The sequence below is a fragment of the Poecilia reticulata genome, chromosome 11 (assembly GCF_904066995.2).
Source record: "Poecilia reticulata chromosome 11, P_reticulata-male-v2, whole genome shotgun sequence".
In the NCBI taxonomy this organism is placed as follows: domain Eukaryota; kingdom Metazoa; phylum Chordata; class Actinopteri; order Cyprinodontiformes; family Poeciliidae; genus Poecilia; species Poecilia reticulata.
In genome coordinates this window covers 10086348-10114183 of record NC_088840.1, presented here as the reverse complement: position 1 = coordinate 10114183, position 27836 = coordinate 10086348, and the positions used below count along the sequence as shown (strand labels likewise).

Here is a 27836-nt window from a genome sequence, read left to right as displayed (position 1 = left end):
GAAATAAAACCCACCGTATTAGGGATTACATGGTTAGGAAACGTGATAATGTTACAAATATCTTAAAAATTTCCTCTTCGGTCATATTTTTATCCGTTTCCTCGTCAATATGCGAGAGCTTAGAGCGATGCGCGCTCCCGCGACAGGGGATGCAAATTTGGGCAGGGGGGCTTTTCTGGGCATAACACCGGCCCTCGCAGCATCACTGGTGCAGCAGCTCAGCATCATCATCTCTCCCTCTCTCAGGAAGAGACGCATCAGCGTCAGAGCTGAGAGTGGGGAAAATAAACACAGATATACGACGAAGAAAGTCTCTGTTTCTTTACAAGTATAAGCCATTTAATAGAGGTAAGGTTTATTTTCATGCTAAACTGGCTCGTGTGTGTTTGTGTGTCATGTGTCATGGAGCTCGCCGCCCTAAGAGGATGATGCTTAGCTAGCTAGTAGTGACTTGACACAACATGGCCCGTCCACAAGCTAATGTTAGCCACCTTTAATGAGATAAGCCTTAGGTTGCTTTACCTACAGTTCACTCGGCCGAAGTGTATTTTAGCTGCTCGATCGTGGATCTAACGTCGCTTCTGTCTGTAATGTTACAGCTTTGAAATGTGCATTTCTGCATAATATTTACCCTGTTAATTCCTTGGGTGGAGTCATTATAAAATTTAATTTTTTGATAGAATGTTTTGCCTTTTTGTGGTTCCAGAGTGAAATTACAGAATGGCAGGGGTGTCAAAAAGCTGCATACATTCACAAGTGTTTGTTTCTTTACCATCAGCCTAAGCTCCCCTTTACAATTTTCCTACATAGTTTGGAAAAGTATTGGAGTTTTCAGGTCTGAAAAAGTATGGAATGAATAAAATTTACATAGCTTTTTTTTTTTACATTGCCAGATTTATTCCCCATCTTATTGTCTAAGACCAACATTCATCCATCCTAGTGCTTACAAAGTGCATGGAAGTACATGCTGTTGTGTGTTTATGCCACTTTACAAAAGGAAAAATGGTCATTTGAATAAAATATATTTCAACTGATCCTAGTTATCAAACACTTCATTCAAGTTCCCTATTCGGGAATAGAGAAATGGAAACAACGTCTTTCATATTATAATCACCATATTTATTATTATTTTCCAGCCTTTTACCACCTGGTAAAGGAGCAGAACTTTGTGTCACCATGAAGTCATTTTTGACTTGACTGAACTCCCTCAGAGCCACAGAGGAGAAATTACTCAACAGTTTTCACATGCAAGGTAATACATATGATTATTACAACTTTAATTGGAAAAACTAAGGCATTGTTTCTCCCAGTGTAATATAATCCTGGTGGGCCACCAGGCTTTACTTGGCCCCCCAGCAGGCTAAGTGTTTTATCTTAAATATATACATATTTTGTTTTTACAAATAACAGAGACAGTAAAGACGGTTTAATAGACATGGGTGTGAGGGCTGTCCCTGCACCTCTCCTTTGGCTTCATATGCTATTATTTCCAAATTATGATCCTGACTTGTGCACCTCAGAATTTTTGTTGAACACTTTTTAACACAAAAACATAGTGGGCCGCTAGTGGACTGGCATAGTGTCTCTACCACTGGGCTACGCAGGTTTTCTGGGGGAAAACCTGTATTGTTATTGTTAATACTCAATGTTTGGTTATCACTAGCTTGGTAAAAAAGAGCCATTTGTTCTATGCTTCACTTCATACAGAAGGTCTGGACCCTTGGCTATTAAAAAACGATTGCTTTGCTGCTAGCAGAGTTTCCTTCTGGCAATTGTTTTATTGCCGAAGAGTAAGATCCCTTTTATTAACTTACCTTTTAGAAGCAGAATATATGGTTACAAGATGGTGGATGAGTCAATACCTTATAGAACCTTTAATTGGCGGCGCATATGGGTCCATAGTGAAACATTCCAGGACTTTGAATAAAACATGACTGAGCTAAATGGAGAATCTATCAGGGATACAATTACACTATTTGTTTAGTCAACTGTACGCCCGCGAGATTCTGCAATGTAGCACGGCGAGTGGGTTCACCAGCAGTAACAAACGTTTAACTTACCCTGCTCCATCTTAGCATTTTAAGCAGCAACCTAATTCCAGCCTTGTATGCTGCAGTGAGTTTCTGAATGTTGCTTTCTCTGCAGCTCCTCCACTAAAGGCCAGTGTACACTGGGAGACAATAGGCTTATTTAAAGTGCCCAGTTTTCACCGGAACAACGGACGTGCAAAATTTACGTCTCAGCATATTAACTTGTGCATACATGATTTTGCATTTCATTTGAAAAGTCATTTTGTCAGATATATAACGTCCCAAGTATTTACTCGCAGCCCAAACGGCAGGAACAGTACCACACAGAGTAAAGTCAGGAAATACTAAATTGTGGTCCTCCATACATCTATAAATAAATGTCATCCCCTATAAGCATATTGAGAACAGACCCCCAGTAACGTCTTCTGATGATCTTCCACACTACATCCTGATTAAATACATTGACGTTCATAGCTATAGTGTGACAACGATTCAAAGGAAGACTTCTGCAAACTGATATATGTGTGAAGGGGAAAGAATACAATTTCCTACTGTTTTTCTTCTGTTTTTCTCACTTCCAGGCAAATGAAGTGACCAGCAGGGCAGGATGTCATCATTCCAGGTGGTGGACTCATCGCCTGGCTGCAGCGTCAGCATCATGGAAACATCCAACTTCGCTCATGTCATCTTCCAGAACGTGGGGAAAAGTTTCCTGCCACAGGCCCCCCTGGAGTGCCGTTACACTCTGACCCCTTACATTACTCCCCACCCCAAGGACTGGGTGGGCATTTTCAAGGTATTCGGTTAATGCAATTTACTTTTGCTCTCAATATCTTTATTTTGAAATCGCAGCCATTTACGCAGGTTTCTGGTGGTACAAACAAGTGTTAGGGCCGCATTAATTGCCCGTAGTTTTGCACTTAGCACATTAACACGTGCATCCGCCCCGACAGTAATGATTCGTCACTACAAGCCTGAAAGCCTACCGCAAGCTTTGGTGTGGTTGTTCTGCAGGCAGAACAAGGAAGAGTATACACGGTGGGCTGCTTGCACACATTTGGCCCTCTTTACGAACCACTCTGATTCTTATTAAGACCCCTTCCCTTTCCATCATTTCACATGTGCCCCCCGATCCGCCTTCCGTTGACTTTCCATCAGCCCATTTCCCTTCTCTGCTTGGACTCTTTTATCAGGGCCATCAAATCTCACACGTAATTAACAGGAAATGGGAGCCGGGAAACTTAATGTCTCGTAAAGACAAAAGACAAACGTTTTATCGTAGTTTTTAAGCACTAACTTCAAATCCACCAGTTCAATTAAAAAGGAATAAAGATGCTGAGTTTATTTGGAAAAAAAAACAAAAAAACTTGAGGATTGGAAAATGTAATTATGGTAATCCATGCTAAAGAAACCCGTTTGATGGTCAGAGCTCCATGTCAGGGAACAAGCAGACCGTGGATTTTTAATCCTCTTTGACGTATATGCCTGTCTTTTTTGCGTTCATTAGGACCTTATTTTATAGTTGCAAAGTCTTGCCACCGTCTTTATACCCATTAAACTAAAACAATATTTACTGTACTTTATTGGGAATAAGTGTGCTAGAATAGCAAAAAGTTGTGCATAGATGTTATATAGAAGGAAAAGGAAAAGATAGTCCTTAGCTCCTCATGTAAGCACTTTGTAAAACCAGACATTTCTACAGACTTCACACATAACTACTAATAGTTGTGCACGTTAGTAGTTATGTGCACAACCATTAGTAGTTGTGCTACTAGCTTTGCAAAACAGCTTAAGCTCATCTGTATAGAGCAGCTTATAAATCATGACACAGATTCTTTAATTTATTTAGGTCTGGACTTTGACTGTGTCAATTCCAGTTAGTTTATTTTTTGTTTTGTTTTGTTTTTTTGTCATTCATTGTACAAATTAAATCCGATCGCAATCAAATTTTTGTTTTCAAACAAAAATTTAAGACCCTAAAGCAACCCGCATAAGTAGAAGAAAGCAGACGTCACACAGAAGCGCACTCTTTAAGAAAGTAAAAATGGCCTCTGCCGCCGATTTATCAACTTTAAAGTTGTTCAGCAATGGGAGCCGACGGTATTGTCACATGATCATAACAAGACGGACACCACAAAAAGGTCTGATCACACGTGCCTATCATGTGAATGCACCTTATGTTTTGTTTTGCTTTCAAATTCTTCGAACTGATCCGTGGGACTCTGCCAACTGACCTGACTCAGCTTGTTAGCTTAGTTAAATATCCATACCTCAGTAAGTTTGTAGTTGTTTCCTGCTTTTTTCACTTTTGAGTAAAACTCTTTTGAGATGCTCAATGTTTGGGAGATTGTTTTATAACCGAGTGTATGTCTGTGTTTGCTCTTTGTGACGCTGTGTGTTCACTACTGTTCTCTCAACACGACACCAAGGCCTTTGCAGAACAGCTGAATTTGTATTAAGATTGTCACTTTAATTATTACACGTCATCAGACCGCAGTCGGTTTCACAGGATTGTGTGGAAATAAATACACGCCGCGCCTTTTTAGATTTGTATGTAAAAAGAATGTACAAACCATCCATCATTTTGCTTCCCCTTTACAGGTAATCGCTACTTTGTGTTGGTCTCACAAAAATGTTAAAAAGTTCAAGTAGTACAAAAGAGAAGACGCTGTAAATAAAGCGCCATTCCAAAAAAAAAAAAAAAATCTTATGATCTTTCACAAATGATGCACATTTTAAGCGATGCCAGCAAGTTTTAGTTCGAGTTACGACGCTGGGGAATTTTTTAAAACAAAACTGATTACAGTTGACTTTCACACTCCAAAGCTGTTAATACTAGTCTTTAGCATGAAGGTTTATGTCTTCCCAGAGGCAAAAACTTTTCGCAGGTCTGACTCAGGGACAGAATATTTTCTTCCTCTTTCCCATCCCATCTTTTTGCGCTACCTGTGAGAGAGCCAGCCTGAGCAGCAGAGCTGAGATCTGCTGTGAGCGTGACTCAGAGCAGGCAGGAACGGTGGGTTTAAGTTGAGTACAGACGCCTCCCAGTGGCTAAAAGTGGTCATGCAAGCACACTGATGCAGGGATTCTGATGCAACAAACACGTTCCTGGACGGTGTTGCCCTCCAGCAGTATTCACGTGCTGTGTGTACATGGTAAACATGGACAGTGTACATCTTAAACACGCGTCTATAACACAGCGTTTGTTTTCCGTGTGTGTTTTTCGTTTTTTAGGGAGGGGGAAGAATACATTTTAGAACTCCCGCTCACATTTCCAAGTTTTTTACTCGCCCACTCTTACACCACTCCGACAAACAAAAAGGAAACCCCAGTAGGTTTTCAGTTGCGACATGTTTCGCCGGGTCGGCAGGGAGAAACCCGTTGCGCGAGCGTATAATTAACGTGTCATCGCGCTGTCCCCTCTCACTTGGCCTTGAGTGATTGATAGCTGCCTTGCCTGTGATTATTTTATAACATCACTCCTCTCCTGGAATGCTACTCCACGTCTAAGCAAACGTCAGTCAACCTCACCTCTGCAATTAGCAAAATTATTGATGCCTTTTTTTTTTCTTCTCTCTCTCTCTTCTGTCTTGTGCAAACACACACATGACCGCACAAGCAAAGGCTGGCGCGAGGCCACCGAAGCGCCGAGCTCATGGCTGAGACACCGGTGGAGGTGGAAAAGAATGTTCTTGGCGCAGGGCTTCACGCTGACTGCTACTGGCACTTTTCAGCCGAGATGCGATGTGTGTTATGTGATGATGGAGGGTGGTGGGGAGACGCAGCGATTATGTTTAAGGAAACAATGCGTTTAAAACTGACACTTTTGACAAATGCTTCCTGTAGTTCGGTTGATTTACAGTTTGAAAGTCTAGAAACTTTTATGGGATTGGTGTAAGTAACTCAACATTTCAATAAAACTGTTTTCCATTGTATTAATTATTAAAGTAATTGTTTATTAGCTAGCTGGGATATTAACAGCAGGATATTTAGATTTTTCTTTCTTTTCTTTTTTTTTATTGAACCGTGCAACGAATTTGTTCACCCTATTTCCTTCATAGTGAACTAGACAATGTGACTGAATTGTAAGATGTAATTCTTATTCCATATATTAATTTTAATATAAATTTATATATAACTATTTTATTTTTTAACATTTTTTATACGACCACGTGATTGAGTTGTGTCACACATTTAACTTGAACGTTTGGTGGTACATGACTGACTTAAGAAAACGAGAAATTATTTCCGGGGGTAAAAACAACAACTCCCTTTTCCTTTTTTTCTTTTTATTCGTCACTGACTAAACTTATAAAGTCAAACTGACCAATCGAAGCAACGTATGGAGGCACAGTTACCCCATCCACCTGTCCGTCCATCTTTCAGTCCAGGTGTCTGTCTGTCCGTCCGTCCGTCCGTCCGTCCGTCCGTCCTTCCATCCATCCGTCCATCCATCCATCCATCCATCCATCCATCCATCCATCCATCCATCCATCCATCCATCCATCCATCCATCCATCCATCCATCCATCCATCCTCTCCTACGACTTTGACAATTTACAACCACGAGCTTCTTGTATTTCATTAGGATTTTATGTGATTGACCAAAATAATCCGGTGCATATCTCTATTGTGGTTCTGAAAATGTTCGAAAGTTAAAAATAAACAAGCGATCTTCAAAAGTGTTGGCATGCACATACATGTATGCAGCATTATTGAATCAATGCTTTGCTCAACCACCTTTGGCAACAATTACACATACAATTATTCTGCATGTGCAACACAAAATAATTGTATGTTAGCAGGTAGGGTCCCTCCCTACCTGCAAGCGTTAACTCAGTCTCGATCAGATAGCACCACTGGATGTTATTTTTTATTTCTTGCCACAAATTCTTAATTAGATTTAGACCTGGACTTTGACTGGGCCATTGTAACACATAGGTATGCTATGATTTAAATATGGGAGCTTTCTGATTGATCAACCATCCTTAATAAGCCTGACCTGCCAACTGATTTATTTGTTTGAAAAGTCGCTAAGTCAGCAACAGAGGGGCGACTGTTGTTAACTGTGCACATGCAGACTCTCACGGCAGAGCATAAGTGGCCAGTGGTTGATTTTCAGGCCTTCGCGGAAACAGCTGGATCGGTTTCTTATGTAAAAATCGGCAGATCAGCAATCTATTGAAGTTAAGAAAATCAGGGCCGATCGATTGGTGCACTCCTCCTTGGCGTTTGCCCGGGATTTCTTTACGTTTATTTGAAATAAAGGGACCTGAATACATGAAGCCACGCTTTTAAAGTTGTCATTGGTAGAAGAAAAGAACTTGTAGAGCTGAGTCCTCCAGACAGAAAGTAAAAAGTAATACATGTATCCAAAAAAAATCAGTATTTGGACTGTATGAATCTTCAAATTTAAAATCTTTTTTCATGCACGCTGCTTCCCCAGGTGGGTTGGAGCACAGCCAGAGATTATTACACCTTCCTTTGGTCTCCCATGCCTGAGAACTACGAGCCGGGAAGTACTGTGCACAGGACTGTTGTGTTTCAAGGTACGCACTCAACAGATCCACACACACATTATTACGGAAACCACTATACAGAGCCTGGGTATTCCAAAGTAACTCCTCCATTTTACGGTGCATATAAAAACCAGCACTCTTATTTAATAAGGGAGAACGACCGCAAACGACGGCCTGGGACCCGTGCACCTCTCCTACCACACACACACACACTCACACTGAGGGTCTGCGGACTGGTTTTTTTACTGGACCTGGAATGGTCAGATATTACCCAGTGAAAATATGAGTTCACACTGCGGTGCGTTGGGAGTCAGTAAAAGCGGCCGGCTACTGGATCGACTCCACTCGACGCCGCTCCGTTTCTGAGAGGAGAGCGTAAAGCACCGGTTGAATCTCAGAGTAAATACAGGCTGTTTGATGTGTCAGCATGCGAAGGACTTGTTGTAAATATAGACAGAAACACTTGTTTGTATTAATATCAAAACAGGTTGGAAATAAAACACAATTTTAATACTGCAACTCCTATTTCTCTCTCCCTCGCAGGTTACTATGTCCCCAAGTCGGACGGGGAGTTTTACCAGTTCTGTTACGTCACTCACGCGGGGGACATCAGAGGTGCCAGCACGCCCTTCCAGTTCAGGTCCGCCACGCCCACCGAGGAGCTGCTGACTGTCACAGAGGAGGACAGCAACTCAGACATACTGGTTGTTACCACCAAGACCGGCCTAGAGGTAGACCACACACGACCGTTGCTTATATTTGGTCTTTCTGCTCTTGACCTCCAAGCAGTCAACTCTGACATCATCAGCTGCCTTTTTTTTAGGCAGCGGCAGACACATGGCAGTATATCTTTGTCCCATTTCAGCTCCTCGGCCCTCGGAACTGAATCGGTCCAACTTTCCTGCTGCATTCGTACAATCGGGTTCTCTTCGTGTGGCAGAATGGCACCACTGTGTTTCAAATGGCCCATTTTGAGGCTTTTTCCCCCATTTTATTTGCTACAAAATAAAATATGATTGGAGCAGCTGCTTTTTTTTTTGTTTCCGTATTTAACATATGAGCAACATGTAGCTATCTGCACAAAATTACATTAAAGGGATAGTTTACTTTCTCTTTTCTCATTTTATTTTATTTTATTTTTTTACATTTTTTTGCTAGTTTTAAAACTTGCCAAACATAATAAACTGGACGATTCCACATCCATAATCTTTGTTTTAAAGAACAAACACTTAATCTTATTTTTGGCATATAAGGATATGTGTGACTGTATGTATGTGTACTGCCTCAGGACTACATAGTTGTCATGGGTACTAGAAGTCAAACTTGGAACGTGTGTGTGTTTCTATTGCTATAGATTCCACAATAGAAAATAAGTCGATTAATCTTCTGTCTGAAGCGCTCCACGCCAAATGAGTGCAAGGACGTTTGTAATGCTGATATACAGGATGCTGAAGACCCTCCAGCTTGTGTTTACCCAGCAAGTGGTGGAATCTGGCAGGCCCTATAATGATGTAATAGAGTTTTATGTCAAGCAATTTGCGTATTTATTCTTTCTCACTGTGTGCATTTTGAATTGCCACACTGGGAGACGTTATTCAGCGCTTTCATTCAGTATGAAAAATGAATTGAAGCAAACACTTTTATTGTTTTATGTTAACACCAGGAAAGATGCTTTTCAGTTTTGGGCTAAATATGTCAAGGTTTGTCTTTCAGCTTAAAATGAATAAATGTCAAGTTTGTTTCTTTCTGCTGTTGCACCGTACTTTTACACCCCATAAAGGTTGCTGCTGAATGCTTTAGAGAGTTTCTTTGCCATGACACTCACAGAACCTATTAAAGAAAACAAGAAAAGATACATTAAAACTCCAGATCTCCAGATACTGGCGCCACATTATGGTTGTTTTGTCTCCTTGTGTCTGACAGCGTGTGGAGGAGGCACAGCAGGAGCGCAGGGAGCTGCTGAAGGCCATGCGCCTCCTGCAGGAGGAGAAACAACAGCTGCAGGAGGAGCAGAAGCAACTGGTCAAGGAGAGGGAGCAGGAGAGGGAGACGTGTTGCCTTCTGCGGACACACAACCAGGTCAGACAGACGAGGCGGAGTGGTCTGACGTGTTGCCGAGCGAGCGAAAGCACACCGTTTGTGCGCATCTGCGCGCGCAACCACTCGTTTAAATTATAAGCCGTTTGGATGATGTCGAGACTGAAAGTGGGACAGTTTCAGTGTGTTTGTGTGTGCCGTGGATCTCAGAAGTGCACACACCCCTGTTAAAAGTCCAGCTTTTTATGGAGTAAAAAATTTAGATCACAGTAAATAATTTCAGAAGGTGTCCAGTTTAATATGACATTTATCATGTAGAATGAATAACAGACAAAGCTGTTAGGGGGTAACATAAAAAAAAAAGAAGAAAAACCCCGACGACCTGGTCACGCAAGTTCCCACGCACTTAAACTAGAACTTTGTTGAAGTACCCTTCCATCCAGTTTCAGTATTGAGTTTTCTCAATTTGACAGTATTTGCTGACTGTGTCTCGCTGATGTTCTTCAAACCTCACCGGATTTGCCAAGGCGTCTCGTGGCCACAGCCCCCCTCTCTGGTGACCGCGGGGATTTTCTGGTCAAATTTAGTTAATGTTTGATTATGCCACCACATTGTCTAGCTGTGGGCACGGTAAGTCTGGTTTCATCAGACCATAACATTGTCCTACACGGGAAAATTCTAGTCACAAATTAGGCCTGGGTGTTTTCTTTGGAAGAAAATGATTCAGTTCTGCAACTCCTTTGCTTTAAGCACGATAGAGGTGACGTTCTCACAACGAGAGGTTGACAGAACTTCCTAGAGCTGACTGGGGATTTTTTTTCCCCCCTCCTTATTTTTGGAAAAGATCCAGTTTTTGTTTTGTTGCCCTGATGCAATATTTTCTTCTGTTAATGATGATTGTCTTCAAGGCACCATTAAAGCTGTGGAGTTCTGCTTTTGCTTTTTTTTTTTGTCCCAGATTGACACTTTGATGTGACCCTTTTTTGCTGAATGCTCAAACTGAACAATTGCAAATAGTTAGTTATTGGTACAAAGTGTTAGTGTTAGTGTAAGCATTTGTATGGCTATTGCAGCTTCTTCAATAGGGTTGCACCAATTACAATTTTCTGGCCGATCACCCCTACGTTTTAATTCAACAGATTTGTTCTGTTTTTTTTTTTTTTCAGTTGAATTGTGCAAAAGTGTTATGCCAAACCAAATTTGGAAAATGGTTTAAGAAACAAAAAATTTGGAAAAAGGTTTGGTGGCTGTTAAAAAGCCACCAAACCTTGGCTTTTAACAGGGATTTGTATACGGACAGCCAGACGCCGCTAGCACTTCCCGCTAGGAGCCGCGTCCTTGTCAACGATCATTGACCTGAAAACTTCAAAGTCCCGCACATTTATGAATAATTTGCGCCCACGTTTGACAGACACACTTCAAACTGCTGCTATGTGAGCGTGTGTGCGTGCGCACGCGTGTGTGTGTGTTTGCGTGCCTTCCCCTCCACCCCCCTCGTCTCCCACTCCTTCCTTTAACGACCTGACTCAGTGGTCCAGAACGGAATTGGGACACAGTTTTTTCCCGGGCATCTGGCGTCAGCGACGATGCCATCTCGACCGCAGAGTGAACAAACATGACGTCAAACGCACGCGCGCACCAAGGCGTCGCGCTCGCATTCAGGTCGCACGCCAGCGGGGCCCCTCGGGTTTGCCTTCACACACGCACAAAACACACACACACACAAACACGCTCATTATGCCACCCGCTTGCAAAAACCCTTTTAGTCTGTGTGTGCAGAATGACAGGAGGGTAGTCCACAAAACCGCCTTTATGAAAAAACAGCCCTGCCCAACCTCAGGGACAAACACAGCTCAGTCACGCGATTCGGTGGCCACCGCTCTCCTACTATTTTTCCTCGCCTCTTTCTTTCTCTTCCAGGGCTACTTTTGTAGGGGATAGATCACCAAGAGACTGAATCACATTTCGAAATAGGAAATCTGTAACCTGGACGTTTGTCAATCCTTTTCAATCTTCCCAGGATGAGTCACATGTAGGGGTTTTTTATTATTTGCTGCATTGCTCAGTTGGTGAGAACTGGCTTGGCACCGGTTCCAGTTTTTAGGAGAGCAGAAAGAGGTGAAACACTGAAATCTGCCAAGAGCTCTGAAAGTTTGAATCTGGTCTCATATCGCCCCCTGGTGGACCCCTTGGGCTTAGGTCCACTGTAGTTGAGATCAGGCTGCTTTGAGTTAGCCTGCTGCTCTTATTTTATGAAGGACAAAATTGCCATAAATTTAAATGGTAATACACACCCATACACACGCGCACACACACACACACACACATTGTTAATACCGTGCCGCTTCTCATTCAACAGCCGTGTCCATCTGTGGATATATGACTTGTTGGAGGGCGCGTCAGCTCGTGGCTCTCCCGATGAAAATATCCCTTTGAGTTTAACATGAAAACATAAGTACATATTTTGTGGCTGCTAATTTTACGACTACACTTTTTATAAGGTCTTTATGCACTGCTAAAGTGCTTCCCAAATGCCAGCCGTAAAAAAAATCATACAGCGATCCATGTAGAGCCAAGCCCAGAGGGAGACGGGGCCTTAGTGTGCACCGATGGGTGCATTTGGACTCTTATCTATGTGGGATTGATTGTTGCCGTCTGGGTTTGACAGTCTAAATGTCCTTTTAATGTGCAGCTGTAGCTGCGTGCATGCATGTGTGTATATTTGGGAAGAGAAAGTGGGTGCGTTTCTTTTTTTTTTTTCTCCTGAAAGAAAGGCGTGTGCAGAAGCTATGCTGTCCTGTCACTTCTAATATTAGCCGTCGATGATTTAAAGTCATTCGGTAGCAATGTGCAGCAAGTTTAAACAGGATGTTCTTCAGGCGGCACACACCATGTGGAAAAAACAGACTTCATGTTTTCTTTTGTTACCTAGAGCTTTTTATTTATTTATTTATTTATTTATACAGCTGTGTCTTCCTTACAGTGTCTTATATTTATATTTCTTTCAGAGTTTCAGATGTTTTCATTGGGACTTTATGTGACAGACTAACGCAAAGAAGCACATCATTCTTTTTAGAAGAAGGGGGACCACATACACACCACACTTTCCAGATTTTATTTGTGAAAATTTTTTGAAAACTTGTGTCATTTTCCTTCTATTTTTGAATTATTTACAACTAAGGCAATATATGTTGTGATATACACGTGAGCAATATGAATAGATACATCTACATCTGACAGAATATTGAGTACTGAACTCCGATCCAGAACCGCGCAGCATTCTGGGAGAGGTAGGCAGAGGGAAGGCTTTAGCTCACTGTGAGCTAAGTATCAACTAACTTACTCGCTGTTTGGTTACTTAGCAACAACCTGTTGAGTAATTGCGCAGCAGCAGTTTCAAGTTTTGCCGCAGTACCTCATAAATGCTGAAAAATAAAGAACAACAGTGTGGAGGAAAAACTGAATAAAACAGGAAAGGTCATGCCAGCAGTTTGGTAATATTGTTTCAGATATTTAAAACAGAAAAACTACATAATTATCAATATTGACCTCTCCACTTGGGAAGCTTCCTTCACAGTATAAATATGGCCTCTATATATATAATAATATCAAATATTTTAAAAAGTCAAATTTCCTTTGACTTTTTAAAGTAATGCTTCAATGTTTCTGTCAAAGTAAATTTAATTAAAAAATTTTTCAAATCACATTCGTTCTTAAAATAAATAAAATAAAAAAATGCATGAGATTTGATTTGGGTTTGTTAAGTTTCACTTGTTTTTTTTTGGGGGGGGGGGTTTCTGACGGAGACCCCACAGATAAATTTGCACTCATTCAACCAAAAAGACACAGCTCTTTAGACCTCTATAACTTCTATAATTAGAATTTTTATCAGAACTGTTTGCTTGTTAAATTCACTCTGATTTAGATGGCAAACAAAACACTGCCAAATCACCGAAGGTAAATTGTGCTTTACAAAGTCTGTATTTTGTTTTTGAATTGTTCAGTCCAGACTTGGCAGTACACCGCGTTATGGATTTTTAAAATAGGGCACATCTAAGGGCAGGAAAAATTGTGAAATAGCCCTTTAACACACAGCCAAATTTAAAAGCTAACTTAATCAATGTTTAGACCTCTGAACAAATCTGGGGTGTTGATTCAGAAAAATTAGGTTTGGGCCTAAGCCTGGGTATAATGTTGAAAACCAGTAAGAACAAAATAATTTATTAATTAGTTAATATTTAATTAGCATGGAAAATTTCACCATGTCAAGTTGAAGCCGTTGTATCAGCTGCTCTGATTGGCCCCCTCTTTGACCCCCAGGAGCTGCTGCGCTCGTCGCAGGGACTCTCCGACGAGAGGGAAGAAGTACGAAGGAGGCTGACGGAGGCCAAAGACCGAGTCCGGCAGCTGGAGGAGGACCTGCTGGGAGTCACCCAGAGGGGCCTTCAGAAGGAGACTGAGCTGGACTGGTGAGGCGAGAATCCTTATATGGAACCAGCTAGCTTCGAGACGAACGCACCGTGCAGATATGAATGGTGAAAGAACCAATTCTATCAAAAATGATTCCAGTACAGTCCGTGGAAGAACTACAGCAGCTCGACTATGTTGTGTTGCAAACGTGGCTTATGTATGCTAGGCCTGGATAATAAATCGAAAATTATCGACTCATGTCGAAAATGCCGACTGTTTAATATCTTTTTTTTTAAGACGTCGCGGTACGTGTATCGCCTGTAAGTCATGTGACTGCACCCCATCCAATCAATATCAAGAAGCGAAAAACAGACGTTAAGGTTGAGAAAATGTGGAAAATTTAAAATGTCGAAGCCGCAGATCGAGATGAGACTGTATGGGAGCTGCCTGAAAATGCAACGTGAGTTTTTATTTTGAAAAGTAAGCGCGTGGGGAGCGAGCGTCGCTTAACCCTTTCGCATCATGAGCGCGAGCTGCGCGACGATCAGAAAGAGTGCGGAAAACGACGTGGTCGCCTGGAGGGTTGGGAGGGTTGTCCGAAACCACACATTAAAAAAAACCTAGTAAACCGCGCACAGAGTAAAAAAAAAAAAAAATTGTGGAGACTCCCGTCTCTGTAGACCGCGGGAGGGTTAAGTTCATGAAATAAGCGCCATGACACAAGAGGTCTCGAGGTTGCAGCTCATTTCCCCTAAAAAAATAGTTGCGTCATCAATTGTTTGGTAATATATTGGGTTCAATTAGGACTTTGGAAGTGAAGTTATTTTATACTTCTAACTAAACTTGTTCAGTTGTGCTTATTTGTTCAATAACTCTTAACTAAAAGTACATGTTTTCTTCATTTATTTGCAGACGCTGTAGTTTTAAAACCATTAAATGGCAATAAAAATAATTGCGAAAAACCACAATTACCCCAATTACTGTGAAGTATTTATGCTGACCTATCACATTCTTTACTTCTGGAGGGGGAGTAGATGGTTTGGGGGGTGTTGGTGTTATTGTCCATTTGACGTTATCCAGTTGAACTGCTCAATATATCATGATATTGATTCTAGACCGTATCGTCCAGCCTTAGTAAGTTCTGTACAACGATATTAAGACTACAGAGACTTTTTTTAATCTAATGCAGTCTGCGAGACCGTCTGAAGAAGCTGACAGCAGAGCGAGACACCCTTGAAAGCCAGCTGAAGAACGAGAAGGATGAGAGAGATCTTTATAAGGTGAAAAAACAAAACAAAACACTGTACATTTCACATCATAAAGCTGTGGAGGCGTTTGTTTCCATCTACTGTCTGAACTTTTTTCCTCTTCTGCTTCGGGACCCGCGTTAGGCTCACCTGCGCAGCACCGAGCTGGAGAACACCAAGCTGAGCGCCGAGCTGCAGATGCTGAAGGCGGTAGAGCTGAACAGGGAGGTGACCATCGCTCAGTTCCAAGAGGAGCTGGAGAGGCTGAGGGCCTGCGTCGCCCAGCGAGACAGTCTGGAGAGGGAGCTGCTGGAGCACAGACACGACAAGGTCTCGCACCGCAGGACCGTGAAAGCAGGGCTAAAATGTGACACAAGCTGCCATTTCGGCTTAGGACCGTCAACATTAACGCATGCGATTAATCTGAAAATTTTAACATGTTGATATTGCAAAACGCAGATTAATCAAACTATTATTTTGACCTTAAAGCCTCTGTCCCGCGGAGGGTCACCGAGTTCACAGCAGCTCGCTGTGGACTTGACACGAAGGGGGCAACAAACGACAGCGAAAGATGAACGTTTTCTGCGACAGCAACAGAGGTTGCACATTTGTCAGCTTTCTTGTGTTGCATACAGCTGCATGTATGAGCTTGAAATTTCTCATGCACAAATTACGCCGGTCGCTCAGCTGGGTGAGGACGATTGTCACCTCATCACACAAATTCCATAGGAAATCAATGGAGAGGGACATTTCTAAAATTAATATTCAAAGCAAAATGATGTCCTATAAACCTTCCTGAGTATAAAACCTAGAAAACTGACTATCATTAGATTATGATAACGTTCATCCAGTTACTATTTTTCTTAAGGGCTACATGGGCAGTTGCCCAGGGTGCCATCACAAAGGGTGGGAAACCCAAGAATTAGAGAATAAAATATATCTCATCTCTCAATGGTTCCCCAAACAAGTTTGTTACTACTTGTGTGTGTGTGTGCGTGTGTAGTGGAGTAAGTTTTCATTAGTTGCTGTTGAGTACTTCTGCAACAACAACAAAAAAAGATAATTGCTCGTTGGAATGTGGCAGGAGGAGGGGCTTGCCCACTACCCCATTCTTGCAAGAATCACAACTGCATGCATATTTATATTTCAAGCTCACAAAGTTAGGCATAGTAATTAATCGTGATTAGAGTGTAATTAATCTGATTAACATTAATATCTCTTTTACGCGTTTAGGCAGAGCTCGGCCGCCTACGCGAGCAGCTCCGTCAGGCCGAGGAGCAGCTGCAGGCGTCCCGACAGCAGGCAGCCCTGCTCGCCTCCGAGCTGCGGGACTCGGCCGGCGCCCGCGACCACACCATGACCGAGCTGTACCGCGCCCGCATCGAGGCCGACAAGCTCCGGGCCAGTCTGGCCGACGCTCAGGCCGAGTGCCAGCGCATGGAGAGCCAGCTGGACCGGATGAGGAGCACCGCTCGCAAGGAGGTGGTCGGTGACCCCCCCCCGGCTCTCGGGATTGCTACTTTCACGATCAATCAGGATCAAATGCGTGAAGCGCACATCACCGAGCTTGTCTTTTTTTTTTGCATCCCAGGGCGTTGGAACGAGCGGCGACGGCGCGGCAGTGGTGTCTGAGGCAGAGGCGGAGCTTCAGAGGGAGGTGGAGGAGCTGAAGCTGCGCCTCCACATGGCTGCCGAGCACTACAAGGAGAAGTACCGGGAGTGTCAGCGCCTCCGCAGGCAGGTGGCCAAGCTCAGTACTGCGGAGTCACAAGGTGTTATTATGGTGTGTTTAAAAGCCATTTAAAAAATAACACACACACACACACACACACACATAGAGAGAACAGCCAGCCAACCTGCTTCCCCTTAAATCTTAAATCAACAATTCATTTTGTTTCATTGCAGGAGTTAAAGAAAAACGTGTCCACAGAGACGACTCAGGAGCCGCTGGTTTCCAGTCCGGAGTCTCCGACTGAGGGTGCGACTGCTACACACACCAAAACACACGCACGCACACACAGAAGCTTACAGGGCCTTGTAAAAGCATTCAAACCCCTTAAACATTTTCACATTGTGTCACATTACAACCAGAAAGCTCAGCGTATTTTATTGGAAATCCAGATGAAAGAGCAACCCAAAGTAATGTGTAATTATGAGGTGGATAAATTTTTTTACATGGCTTTCAGAATGTTTCACAGATAAAAACACACACACTTGTATTCAGACCCATTTTACTCTGATACATTTAAATAAAAGCTTCTAGTTACCTGTAGAAGTCATAGAGTGAATTATTTTAGCTCTTTGGATGCAGACTCACCTGACAGTGGGCAGCTGAGGTGGGAGAATTTGTCAATACAATTTGAATTCTATGAAAAAGTACAGCTGTCATCCTCACTTTGAAGCATGGTGGTGGCAGCGCCATCCTATGTTAATGTTTTTTTTTTCTTTTTCTAATTTTGTCGCAACGAATGCTTAGAAGTTATTTTCATCTTATAGTTATAGTTAACTAACAACAGAATGTGCTGAGATTCATGATTCTTAGTTGGACTGATGGGAAACACTTCTGTCTACCTTATTTACTCAGCAGTGTCTCCTTATATATTAAACCAGTTATTTTTAATGCAGGAAATCCTACTTGTGCAATTCTACAAGAAGCAGCAGACATGACAATTACCCCTGAAGTAAAAAACGAACAATCCACATTTGCGGAGGCCCACAGTGGCACAGAGGCAGAGGAAAAACAGGTGGAGACGTCGCTGATGGAGGCCACGGCAGCGGCTGGAAGAGACAACACGGAAAATGGTGAGGAGGAGGAGAAGAAGAAAGAGAACCTGCCCGAGGAGAGCTTGAAGATGGCGAGCTGGGTGGAGGTGAGCGACGAGAGGTCACGGGCCGAGGAGCAGAGCGAGGCGGACACGAGGGCCGGCGCGGAGGGCCAGGAGCCGCTGGACGTGGAGGGGAGGAGCACGGCGGAGAAGGAGCAGACGCGCTCGGTGGAGGAGGAGCTGGCCGTGATGGAGGAGAAGTGGAGGGAGCAGTGCGTGATCAACGACACGCTAAAGCAGCGGTTGGCCGACGAGGAGGGACGATTCAGAGTGAGACGGGAACACACAGCATCGCTCTTATTTTCTTTCCGTTTGTCTCAAATAGTTCACGTTATTAATGCAGCAACAAATCCAAACAGATATTTGAAAACAAACTGGTACAAACTGTTGCATATGTGGTAACCGGCAATCTAATTCATTCCAAACTGTTCCAATGTCAATGTCAATGTCAATAATCAAACAATCCAGAGTGAATTGGTAAACTAACTAAGTCGAGTTGTTGACTTTGTGTTACATCATAATTGCTCCACAGGAAAACAAGAAAGTCCCAAATAACCAGACCAGGAATCTGAAAACTTTACCATTGTAGAAGCCACAGTTCCCTTGAGTTCAGCTAATTAAAAATTATTTGGAGCTGAAAATGTTACAAGACCTTTTAAAAGAAGTGGTAACTTACATTTTATTAATGAAGTCTACTTTAGGAAAATTTTGAATATCCCCATTTTTGTTTTTAGATTTTACAATAAAAAAAAGACATAAAACCTTTGCAGAAAAGAAGATGGATATGTTTCTCTCTGTGGGACATTGAAACGTATTGAAAACGGGGGGGAAAGTAATTAAGTAAATTGATGACAAAAAAAATAGATCTAAAACAATATGACTGGTATTTTTATTGCCATGCCATAAATAAATCTATTACATGAATTTAAATTTATAATTAAAACAGTTGATTCTATATAATTTAACCCAGCATTATTAAGTTATTAAAAAAATTATTAACTTGAAAAGTAAAGTGTAAATAAGAAAAAGGGTCCAAGTTGGATTTGTTTTAAATTAGTTGTTGGGCTTACTAATCGTTATACAGCTGGAAATTTTGTTAGAGCAATTATTTCATAAACTTCTTTTTTATTCTTCTCAACTGAATAATTAATTGAATTCAATGATTTTTCAACATCTTTTCTTTGAGATTATACTGCTGCAGTGAAAGATGAATTTATTTTGAGGTCTTCCAACACATTTCAGCGTTTCTAACTACAAACCGGATTCCAAAAAAGTTGGGACACTAAACAAATTGTGAATAAAAACTGAATACAATGATGTGGAGGTGCCAACGTCTAATATTTTATTCACAATAGAACACAAATAACAGGTCAAAAGTTTAAACTGAGAGAATGTATCATTTTAAGGGAAAAATATGTTGTTTCAAAATTTCATGACGTCAACAAACCCCAAAAAAGTTGGGACAAGGCCATTTTTACCACTGTGTGGCATCTCCCCTTCTTTCAACACTCAACAGACGACTGGGGACAAAGGAGACCAGTTTCTCAAGTTTAGAAATGGGAATGCTCTCCTATTTATGTCTAATACAGGCCTCTAACTGTTCAATCGTCTTGGGCCTTCTTTGTCGCACCTTCCTCTTTATGATGCGCCAAATGTTCTCTATAGGTGAAAGATCTGGACTGCAGACTGACCATTTCAGTACCCGGATCCTTCTCCTACGTAGCCATGATGTTGTGATTGCTGCAGAATATGGTCTGGCATTATCTTGTTGAAGGAGCATAAGGCGCGCTGAAGTGTCCGGGAAAACATAATCGGTGCGCCGATTCAAAACATCTACAATAATGATAGTAACATTAATAATAAAATAATTGTCAGTGCAAAGTAGCCTACAAATTTTTTGGTGGGGGGCGGTGAGGGACCTGGATAAAGGCTAGGGGGGTGCTGGCCCGAAAAAGGTTGAGAAACACTGTTCTAGAACCTGAACATAGTTCTCTGCATTAATGGAGCCTTTCCAGACATGCAAGCTGCCCAGGCCACAAGCACCCATGCAACCCCATATCATCAGTGATGCACCTACTGAACGGAGCGTTGATAACAACTTGGGTTATCCTTGTCCTCTCTGGTCCGGATGACATAGCTTCCCAGTGTTCCATAAAGAACTTCAAATCGTGACTCATCTGACCACAGAACAGTTGTCCATTTTGCCTCACTCCATTTTAAATGACTCGTGGCCCAGTGCAAACGGCTGAGCTGGTGGAGCTTAGAAATGGCTTCCTCTTTGCACTGTAGAGTTTCAGCTGGCAGCGGCGGATGGCACGGTGGATTGTGTTCACTGACGATGCTTTCTGGAAGTATTCCTGAGCCCAAGCTGTTATTTCCTTGACAGCGGCATTCCTGTTTGAGGTGCAGTGACGTTTAAGGGCCCGGAGATCACGAGCATCCAGTAGAGTTTTACGGCCTTGACCCTTACACACAGCGATTGTTCCAGATACACGGAATCTTTTGATGATGTTATGCATGATTGATGATGATAACTTAAAAGTTTTTCCTATTTTACGCTGGTTAACACCATTCTGGTATTGCTGCACTATCTTTCTGCGCAACAATGGTGGAATTGGTGATCCTCTTACCAACTTGGCTTCAGAGAGACACTGACACTCTAAGAAGCTCTTTTTATACCCAATCATGTTGTCAATTGACCTAATTAGTGTTAATTGATCTACCAGCTGTTTGTTATATGTTCAATTTCCTTTTTCCAGCCACTTATTGCTACTTGTCCCAACTTTTTTGGGCTTTGTAGACACTGAAATTTTGAATCAACATATTTTTCCTTTAAAATGTTACATTTACTCAGATTAAACTTTTGATCTGCCATCTATGTTCTATTACGAATAAAATATTGACATTTGCCATCTCCACATCATTGCATTCAGTTTTTATTCACAATTTGTTTACTATCTCAACTTTTTAGAAATCCGGTTTGTAATACGAACAAGGTGGCTTTCCTTCATCTTTGTTTCATGTTTTTATACGTCTAAATGATTTTGAAAATATAAATGTCTCATCCTTTTTGCACTGGTTTGCGCGCCGCGCTTGCAGATTATCGAACGGTGGGCTCTCTTCTCTTTCGTCTGACTGGCACTTACTCTTGGTGAGTAAGTGTGTGTTTATCCAGGCGGTAAATACAGCTCTCCCTTCACTTTGATATAGTTCCTTTGCAGAGGTGATCGTCCTGGGCCCAGGGTTGTTCTTAATGGCCCCCGGAGTCTGGAAAGAGAGAGAGAGAGCAGAAGAGACGGTCCGCCGCAGAACGCTGTGCTTTACGGCTGTTTACATGAGTAAGCCAGAGGATGGAGACAAGGGGGAGTGGAATACACAGAGAGACGAAGAGACACGCGTGTGGGGGTGATACGCCGTAAATTCAAGAAAGGAGGGCAGAACGAGAAAGGACAAAAGGAGATGAAAGAGAATTTAAAAGGAGGAGCCAAAGAAGCAGACAGAATTTAAGGGTGATGAAATCAGGACGGACAGATAGACACAAGGCAGAAAGAAGAGCCATGAGAGCAGCAGCGGGTGGGGAGGGGGGTCGGCGGATGATCTGAGACCTTTGAAATGGGGTGAAATAAGAGGAGAGCAAGCAGCAGGCGATGTAAACTATCCCACAGGGTCGGTTCTGTTAGAAAGTGAGGGATTTACGACGATCTCCCTGACCCGCTTCCATCGTCCCCGGAGCGCAGATCTGCTTTCTTTGGCCGTACTTGTGGGTTTTTACAGTAGGGCCCCAATGCACTTGACAACGCTCCAGGGTAAACACGAGGCGAATGTTGTGCGCTCTTACTCACCTGCGCGCTGGCACGCGGATGTTCTCGCTCAGCGGTTGACACAAACTGAATGCGTGACAAGATGATCTTATCTGGCAGAAAGCGTTCCTGCTAGGAATTTTATTCAGCATTCAGAACATTCAAAGAATGCCTTATTAGACATCACTGGATGGTGTCGTGTTTGTGGTGACCTTGACGTGATTTTTACCGTGTCTGTCTGTCTGTGTGTGTGCTGTTGCTAGGTGCAGATGGCGGAGCGAGCCATCGAGGTGTCCGAGCTGAAACAGAACCTCGCCCAGGCTCTCAAAGACAAGGAGCAGCTGCAAGAGGTAAAACGGCACCAGGACGACCCAGTGTGTTGGTCCTGTTTAGTTCTGAGCTGCCATCGGTTCTTCTGGTTTTCAACTTTTGCATTTTGTCACACAGTAACAAACGGCAAACTGCAATAGATAATATCAAGAGTTTATGTCGCACATAAACTCAAAGTAAACTCAAACTCACTCAAATCAGACAATCAATCAGCTTGTAGTAGGATCAGTTTTCAAGTCTGGCAACTGATTTTTAATGTGATTTAGATTTGGACTTTCACTAGGCCATTTTAAAACATGATCACACTTTAACCTAAACCGTTCCATCTCAGCTCTGGCTGCATGTTGAGGGGTTTTGTCTGCTTATTCGTCATTTGCCCCCCTTCACACTTTGCAGTTTTATTTTTTTGTGTTTTTCAGGTACAAAATTGAGCTTTCTTTATGTTTTAGCAACTTTGACGATGAACAGTTAAAAATAGAGGTGTAAGGGCTGGGTGCAAAATCGATTTCATATACCAATTGAACCAAATGAGAAAACATACAAAAATTTAATTTCAAGAGGGAATCTGAAACTAAATTATAGATTTTACCACGGTGGTGTCGAACCAATACTCATACCGACTTGGTATTAACAATATTTTGGATCAATCGGCGCCTGTACTTTAAAGTAATTGTCTAGAATTGGCTCAGTTTTCTGGCTTCATCTGGGTTTGTATTTTGTCATATTTTGTAAGTGTCAACAGGCCTAAAGCGGATAGTTTTCAGGTAATTATAGACAATTTCAAAACTTTACACATTAGATTTATGACTATCTTCTGAATTCATGGCAATACTAAGCAATAAAAATGGCTTGCATAAATAATGTTGGTACAGACTAGCGAAGAGATATATTGACCTGTTGCTAGGTGACCCGTTGCTCAAGTCTTTAGCCGTCTTTAACATTTTTTTTTTCCTATCTCTCCCATGCCCATAGCATGATGCTGCTGCTCTCACAGTTCCGCTAGTTCTCTAGTAAAATGATCCCTTTCAATCACGCGACCATTTTTGTGCTTCGTCTGACTTTTTCCTCTTTCGATCCCCTCCAGCTCCTCGCCGTCAAACCTCGCCACCCATCCACTAATTTATACAGCTACTCCTGCCTCTTTCGCCCGCCGGTACAGTGCCATTAGACAGTGCAAATGCCACGTTACGTGTCTGTTTCACCTTCCCAACCCTGGTTTAAATGTTAAACTTGATAGCAGCGCACTAATGAAGTCATCAGGAGAGGAGGTCAGGGAGGATTTTTTAAAAAGCCAAGGATGGGAGGAGGCGCTGGATGGCAGCGAGAGCCAGAGCAGAGAAAGGAGCCAGACTGTGACACCCATTACAGTAATGAGTAGGGTACTAATGCTCCTGCTTCAGATATGATCACAAAGGGCAAAAGCAGTGTTTAGGGAAAGTGAACTATAAATTCAAACTGTATCTGTTTCTTCTATTTTTTTTTTCTTTTAACCAAAAGCTGAAAATGGGCTTTGATCAGGCTTTTGCTTATTTGATGTTTTATGCATAAACCTTGTAAAAAAAAAAAAAGAGACAAAATGTAATGTGGACAACTAAGAGAAAACCGACAAGAAAGTAAAGTAAGTGGAATAAATTTTCTTTAGTGTTGAAAATTTAAAACGCATAAAAAATGAACTTTTCTACATGCTGCCAGATTACAACTAGACTGTTTTTTTTATTGGGATTTATGTGACAGACCAACATGAAGCAGTGGAGAACTGTGAAATGAAGGGAAAGTGATGCGCGGATCTTAATCCTGTTTTGAATAATAAATATTTAAAAAGGGTTACTTTGATACAGCCTAACACAGTTACACTCACAAACACGCATGCTGTCTTGCATACAAGAGAAAATTTTATTGGACAATAAACTGTCCCAGTATTTATTGCGATAAACGATAATGTTGTTGCCTGGAGACCTTTTTCAAGAAATGTAGTCATAATGCGATAATGATGCAAGACCAATGAACTTTAATTTTATAAAGAACAACTTAAATGTCTGAAATAAAAACAACAACCAAAACACAAATGAAATAAAAATCACTTATAAACCATTAATAAAATGGATTATGGTGTCTCAGAGAGCCAGGGATGTCCAAAGTGTGGTCCGAGGGCATTTGTGACCCCCACCTGCAATTCAAGAAAGCTACTTCTGTAACAGAAACTGCGAGTCACTTCTGTAACAGAAACTGCGAGGCACAAAGTGATTCTCTTTAACAGTCGTGCGTTCTTTTCATTTTAATTTCATAGTAAGTAGGGCTATAAATGTCCATCAACATTTTGCACAAAAATATGACTGAGGCACATTAATTAATTTATTAAACTTTGATAATAGAATGTTTTTTGCTTTTTTTTTTTTAAAGAAAGTTCAAATTTTTTCTTGCTGGGAATAGACTAAAAGATTTCAACCAGATTGGGGGAAAAAAAATATCGAAAAAATATCGTACGTTAGGAAACTGTCCACTGTTATTAAAGCAAAAAAAATTTCACTTTGTTTCTTCAATATGAGCAGATAAAAAAAATCTCAACAAAATTATTTTGCGTTTTAAGGTGGAAAGATAGTTTGCTGTAAAACAAAATTGCCCTTCATAAATAATCATCAGAATGAAAATTTAGCTGATTTTAATTTATCATGCAATTAATTTATTAATTGACTAATTAATTAATTGCTTATTGCAACAAGCTTAGTGTTACACTGATATGCAGATAGGTATACAACTTGGTGCTAAATACTTTTCCCAGGGGAAACTCGGCGTGTAGCAGGAGGGAGTTGGAATCTAACCCACAAGTTTCAGATTGCAAGCTGCGGTTATTCTTCTTCCCGTTGAGCCACGGTTTCCCTCACTGCCTGGATGATCTCTCCTGCCCAGGAACTCCAGCTTTACAAATCCAGACAGAGAGAGCTGGAGGCCGGCATCCAGGGGGCCGAGGCCAAGCAGCCCATGGTGCTCCGCTACCCGCTCCCCTACCCACAGGACCCCTCCCCACCACCGCTCGTCCCACAGAGGCCTGCAGAGCTGCAGTACGGCAATCCTTACTCCACCGACACATCTAAAGGCAAGACAGAGGGAAACGTCTGCACCTCCTCCGCCAACCACGTTGCTGCCTGTACTATAACGCCTCCATTTTCTCCCACAACGTAGACCAGGCGGACGTCGTCTTGTCCCCTGAGCACCTTTCCCGTCCTCCACCCGAAGCGCCGCTGTGCACAGCTCCCTGCGCACCTCCGGCGTCTCCGCCCAGCCCTGGTCCGGGAGCTCCAGGCTGGGACCAGGAGGTGGTCTGCATCCAGCCGTCCCGCAGCACCACTCCCCCGGAGAACATGGAGACTCCAGCAGAGGAGGCCCAAAAAGTAAGAGCTTTCCAACTTGGAGTTTGTATCTCTAGCGCAGTATATTTTTCATGACAACAAGCTTAAAGCACATCATTTCTCACCGCGTTAATTTCAGCTACATGAATGTTTAATGTCCAGGCTTTGCCCTCCTGTCGTAATTCCGCTGCCCGTCTCTGTTTCTGGGGGGCTTCTCCATCGCTCACCGAAGGGAAAATACAGCCCGCTCTTAAAAAGCACAGCACTAAGTTCATTTGCATTAAGCCGTAATTAATGTCGCTCCCAAAGAGCTTAGGAGAAAGATTAATGAAGAGAGGCTGGACCTCGCTTTTAATTGCGCCACCATTTCTTTTTGTGTGTGTACGTGTGTGTTGAAGGTGTGTGACAGAGCTCAGAAGCCGTGTGACCATCAGTCCAGCAGACGCAGTGAAGTGAGGAGTAGCTTCTGCTTTGACTCAAGGTAACAAAAACACGGTAAAGGAAGAAAAGAGGAATACTGATGATGATAATAATAATAAATGTACTCTGGTAAAAGTATCACACTAGCATTTTTACTTGAGTAAAAGTAATTTGCATTTAACAATACTTCAAATACTGAAATCAAAAGTACTTGTTGAATGTATTTCATAAGCCAATGTTCGAGAATATTAAGTGTGCCTACTGTATGTATGTTTCCTTTAATACATCTATAATGTTGGGCCATTTCAATGAACAATCACGTAGATAATGCCTGCTTTTATTTTCTTTACCCTCTGTGACACAGAGTTTACACTTGGACTTGTGATTATGTGTGTCAGAATTTCTAGGATTTTATTTTGCCACTATGCAAAATAAAAAAGAGGAATGATTATACCTTTGAAAGTTCTTATTTCACCACAAAGCAAAACCAATGTCTTGTTTTAACTGCAGTAAACACATTCAAGTAAATCATATTTAAATTTTCTGACACCGTTTTCAAAACTGGGACACGAGAGTCACTTTTTGAACCTGTTGACTCAAATACGCAATTGGTTTCTTTCATACTAACAAACAAATAAGAAATAAATTGCGATGTGACGTGAACGTAACATGTAGCGTGGTAAAAATTACCCATGATTAAATCTACTAAAAGAGGCAGTATTATGTGTTTTCCAGGCACACAGCATCATTTTATACCATAACCAAGTAATTATTAAAATTTTTACTAGCTAATTTAATGCCTTGAAACTCTGCATTTACAAAGTCATCACAACATCGCTCCTCATAAACCCTTTCACGGGTTTTTTACCAGCGTTGTACTGAGAAGTAGATCGTATAACGAGCTCAGCAGATGCTCAGTTTCACTAGGTGTTTGCTAATTGCTGCTGGCTAGTCTGAAGGGGCTTAGTGGGGGGAGCCATGGAGAGAGGGGCTGCTTTGTAAGGCATAAACTAGAAACTGCTGCTCACAGGCGGAAAAAAATGAGGAAATGCACCTTCGGCACCTCCAACCATTTTGCACAGCTGAGCGGTTGCCATGGGAGATTAAAGGATTTCTCAAACATGCATGAAAGAATCAAAGCAACACTCCTGATGAGGGAATAACTGAGAATATTTTGATTAAAAGGCGATACCTTTTTAGTTTTCTATTCTCACTTTTTGAGATGACGCCCTTTCTTTTTTTTTTTTTTTCCTCCCTCCGTCTGCAGTACGGACGTCCACAAGCGCTGCCCGCTGTGCGAGGTGATCTTCCCGCCACACTTTGAGCAGCGCAGCTTCGAGCAGCACGTGGAGAGCCACTGGAAGGTGTGCCCTGTCTGCTCCGAGCAGTTCCCCCTCAACTGTCAGCAGCAGCTCTTCGAGAGGCACGTCCTCACGCACTTCGACGGCAACGTCCTCAACTTCGAGCAGATCGAGTGAGGGGGCGAAGCGGCGAATTCCAACACACCGCGTAGGTACGCGTACGTCGTCAAGGTATTGCTTTATTTTGTTAATTACGCGATATTTAGCACTTTTTTAAATCTTTTTTTTTGTGCGATCTAATTGGTTTGCAAGAAGGTAATTGTGAGCGGGTAACGGACTGGAAGGTGTGGATGTGCAGAAACATTCGTTCAAAAGGAACATCGAGTGAGGCAGAATTTGGCAGAAGTGTCATGGCTTTTTATTTTTATTTGCCCCAATGAGGCATGTTTTAAAGAGCATGTTTATGTTCTGAATCACAAAATTCCCTCCTGTTAACTGAGGTAGTTGTTAAAAAAGTCAAAAGCTGTGGTTTTGGGGGGGAAAAGAAAATCTAAAAAAAAAACACAACAA

General features: G+C 42.1%; 1 protein-coding gene across 2 annotated transcripts; it reads left to right on the top strand.

Moving 5' to 3' along the window:
• Nucleotides 1-201: 201 nt before the first annotated feature.
• On the top strand, nucleotides 202-27836 carry tax1bp1a (Tax1 (human T-cell leukemia virus type I) binding protein 1a). 2 transcript variants are annotated; one of them, XM_017307575.2, is made up of 18 exons: nucleotides 202-348; nucleotides 1137-1252; nucleotides 2612-2826; nucleotides 7477-7579; nucleotides 8093-8280; nucleotides 9473-9628; nucleotides 13907-14055; nucleotides 15186-15276; nucleotides 15388-15573; nucleotides 16477-16725; nucleotides 16835-17026; nucleotides 17149-17221; nucleotides 17869-18338; nucleotides 22132-22218; nucleotides 25106-25292; nucleotides 25379-25587; nucleotides 25944-26026; nucleotides 27233-27836. In XM_017307575.2, the coding sequence occupies exons 3-18, from the start codon at nucleotides 2638-2640 to the stop codon at nucleotides 27441-27443; spliced, it is 2823 nt and encodes a 940-aa protein (XP_017163064.2). In that variant the 5' UTR covers nucleotides 202-348; nucleotides 1137-1252; nucleotides 2612-2637; the 3' UTR covers nucleotides 27444-27836. The 2 variants fall into 2 exon arrangements, with proteins under 2 accessions (XP_017163064.2, XP_008419853.2); XM_008421631.3 differs by having other exon boundaries at nucleotides 203-348; nucleotides 16477-16728.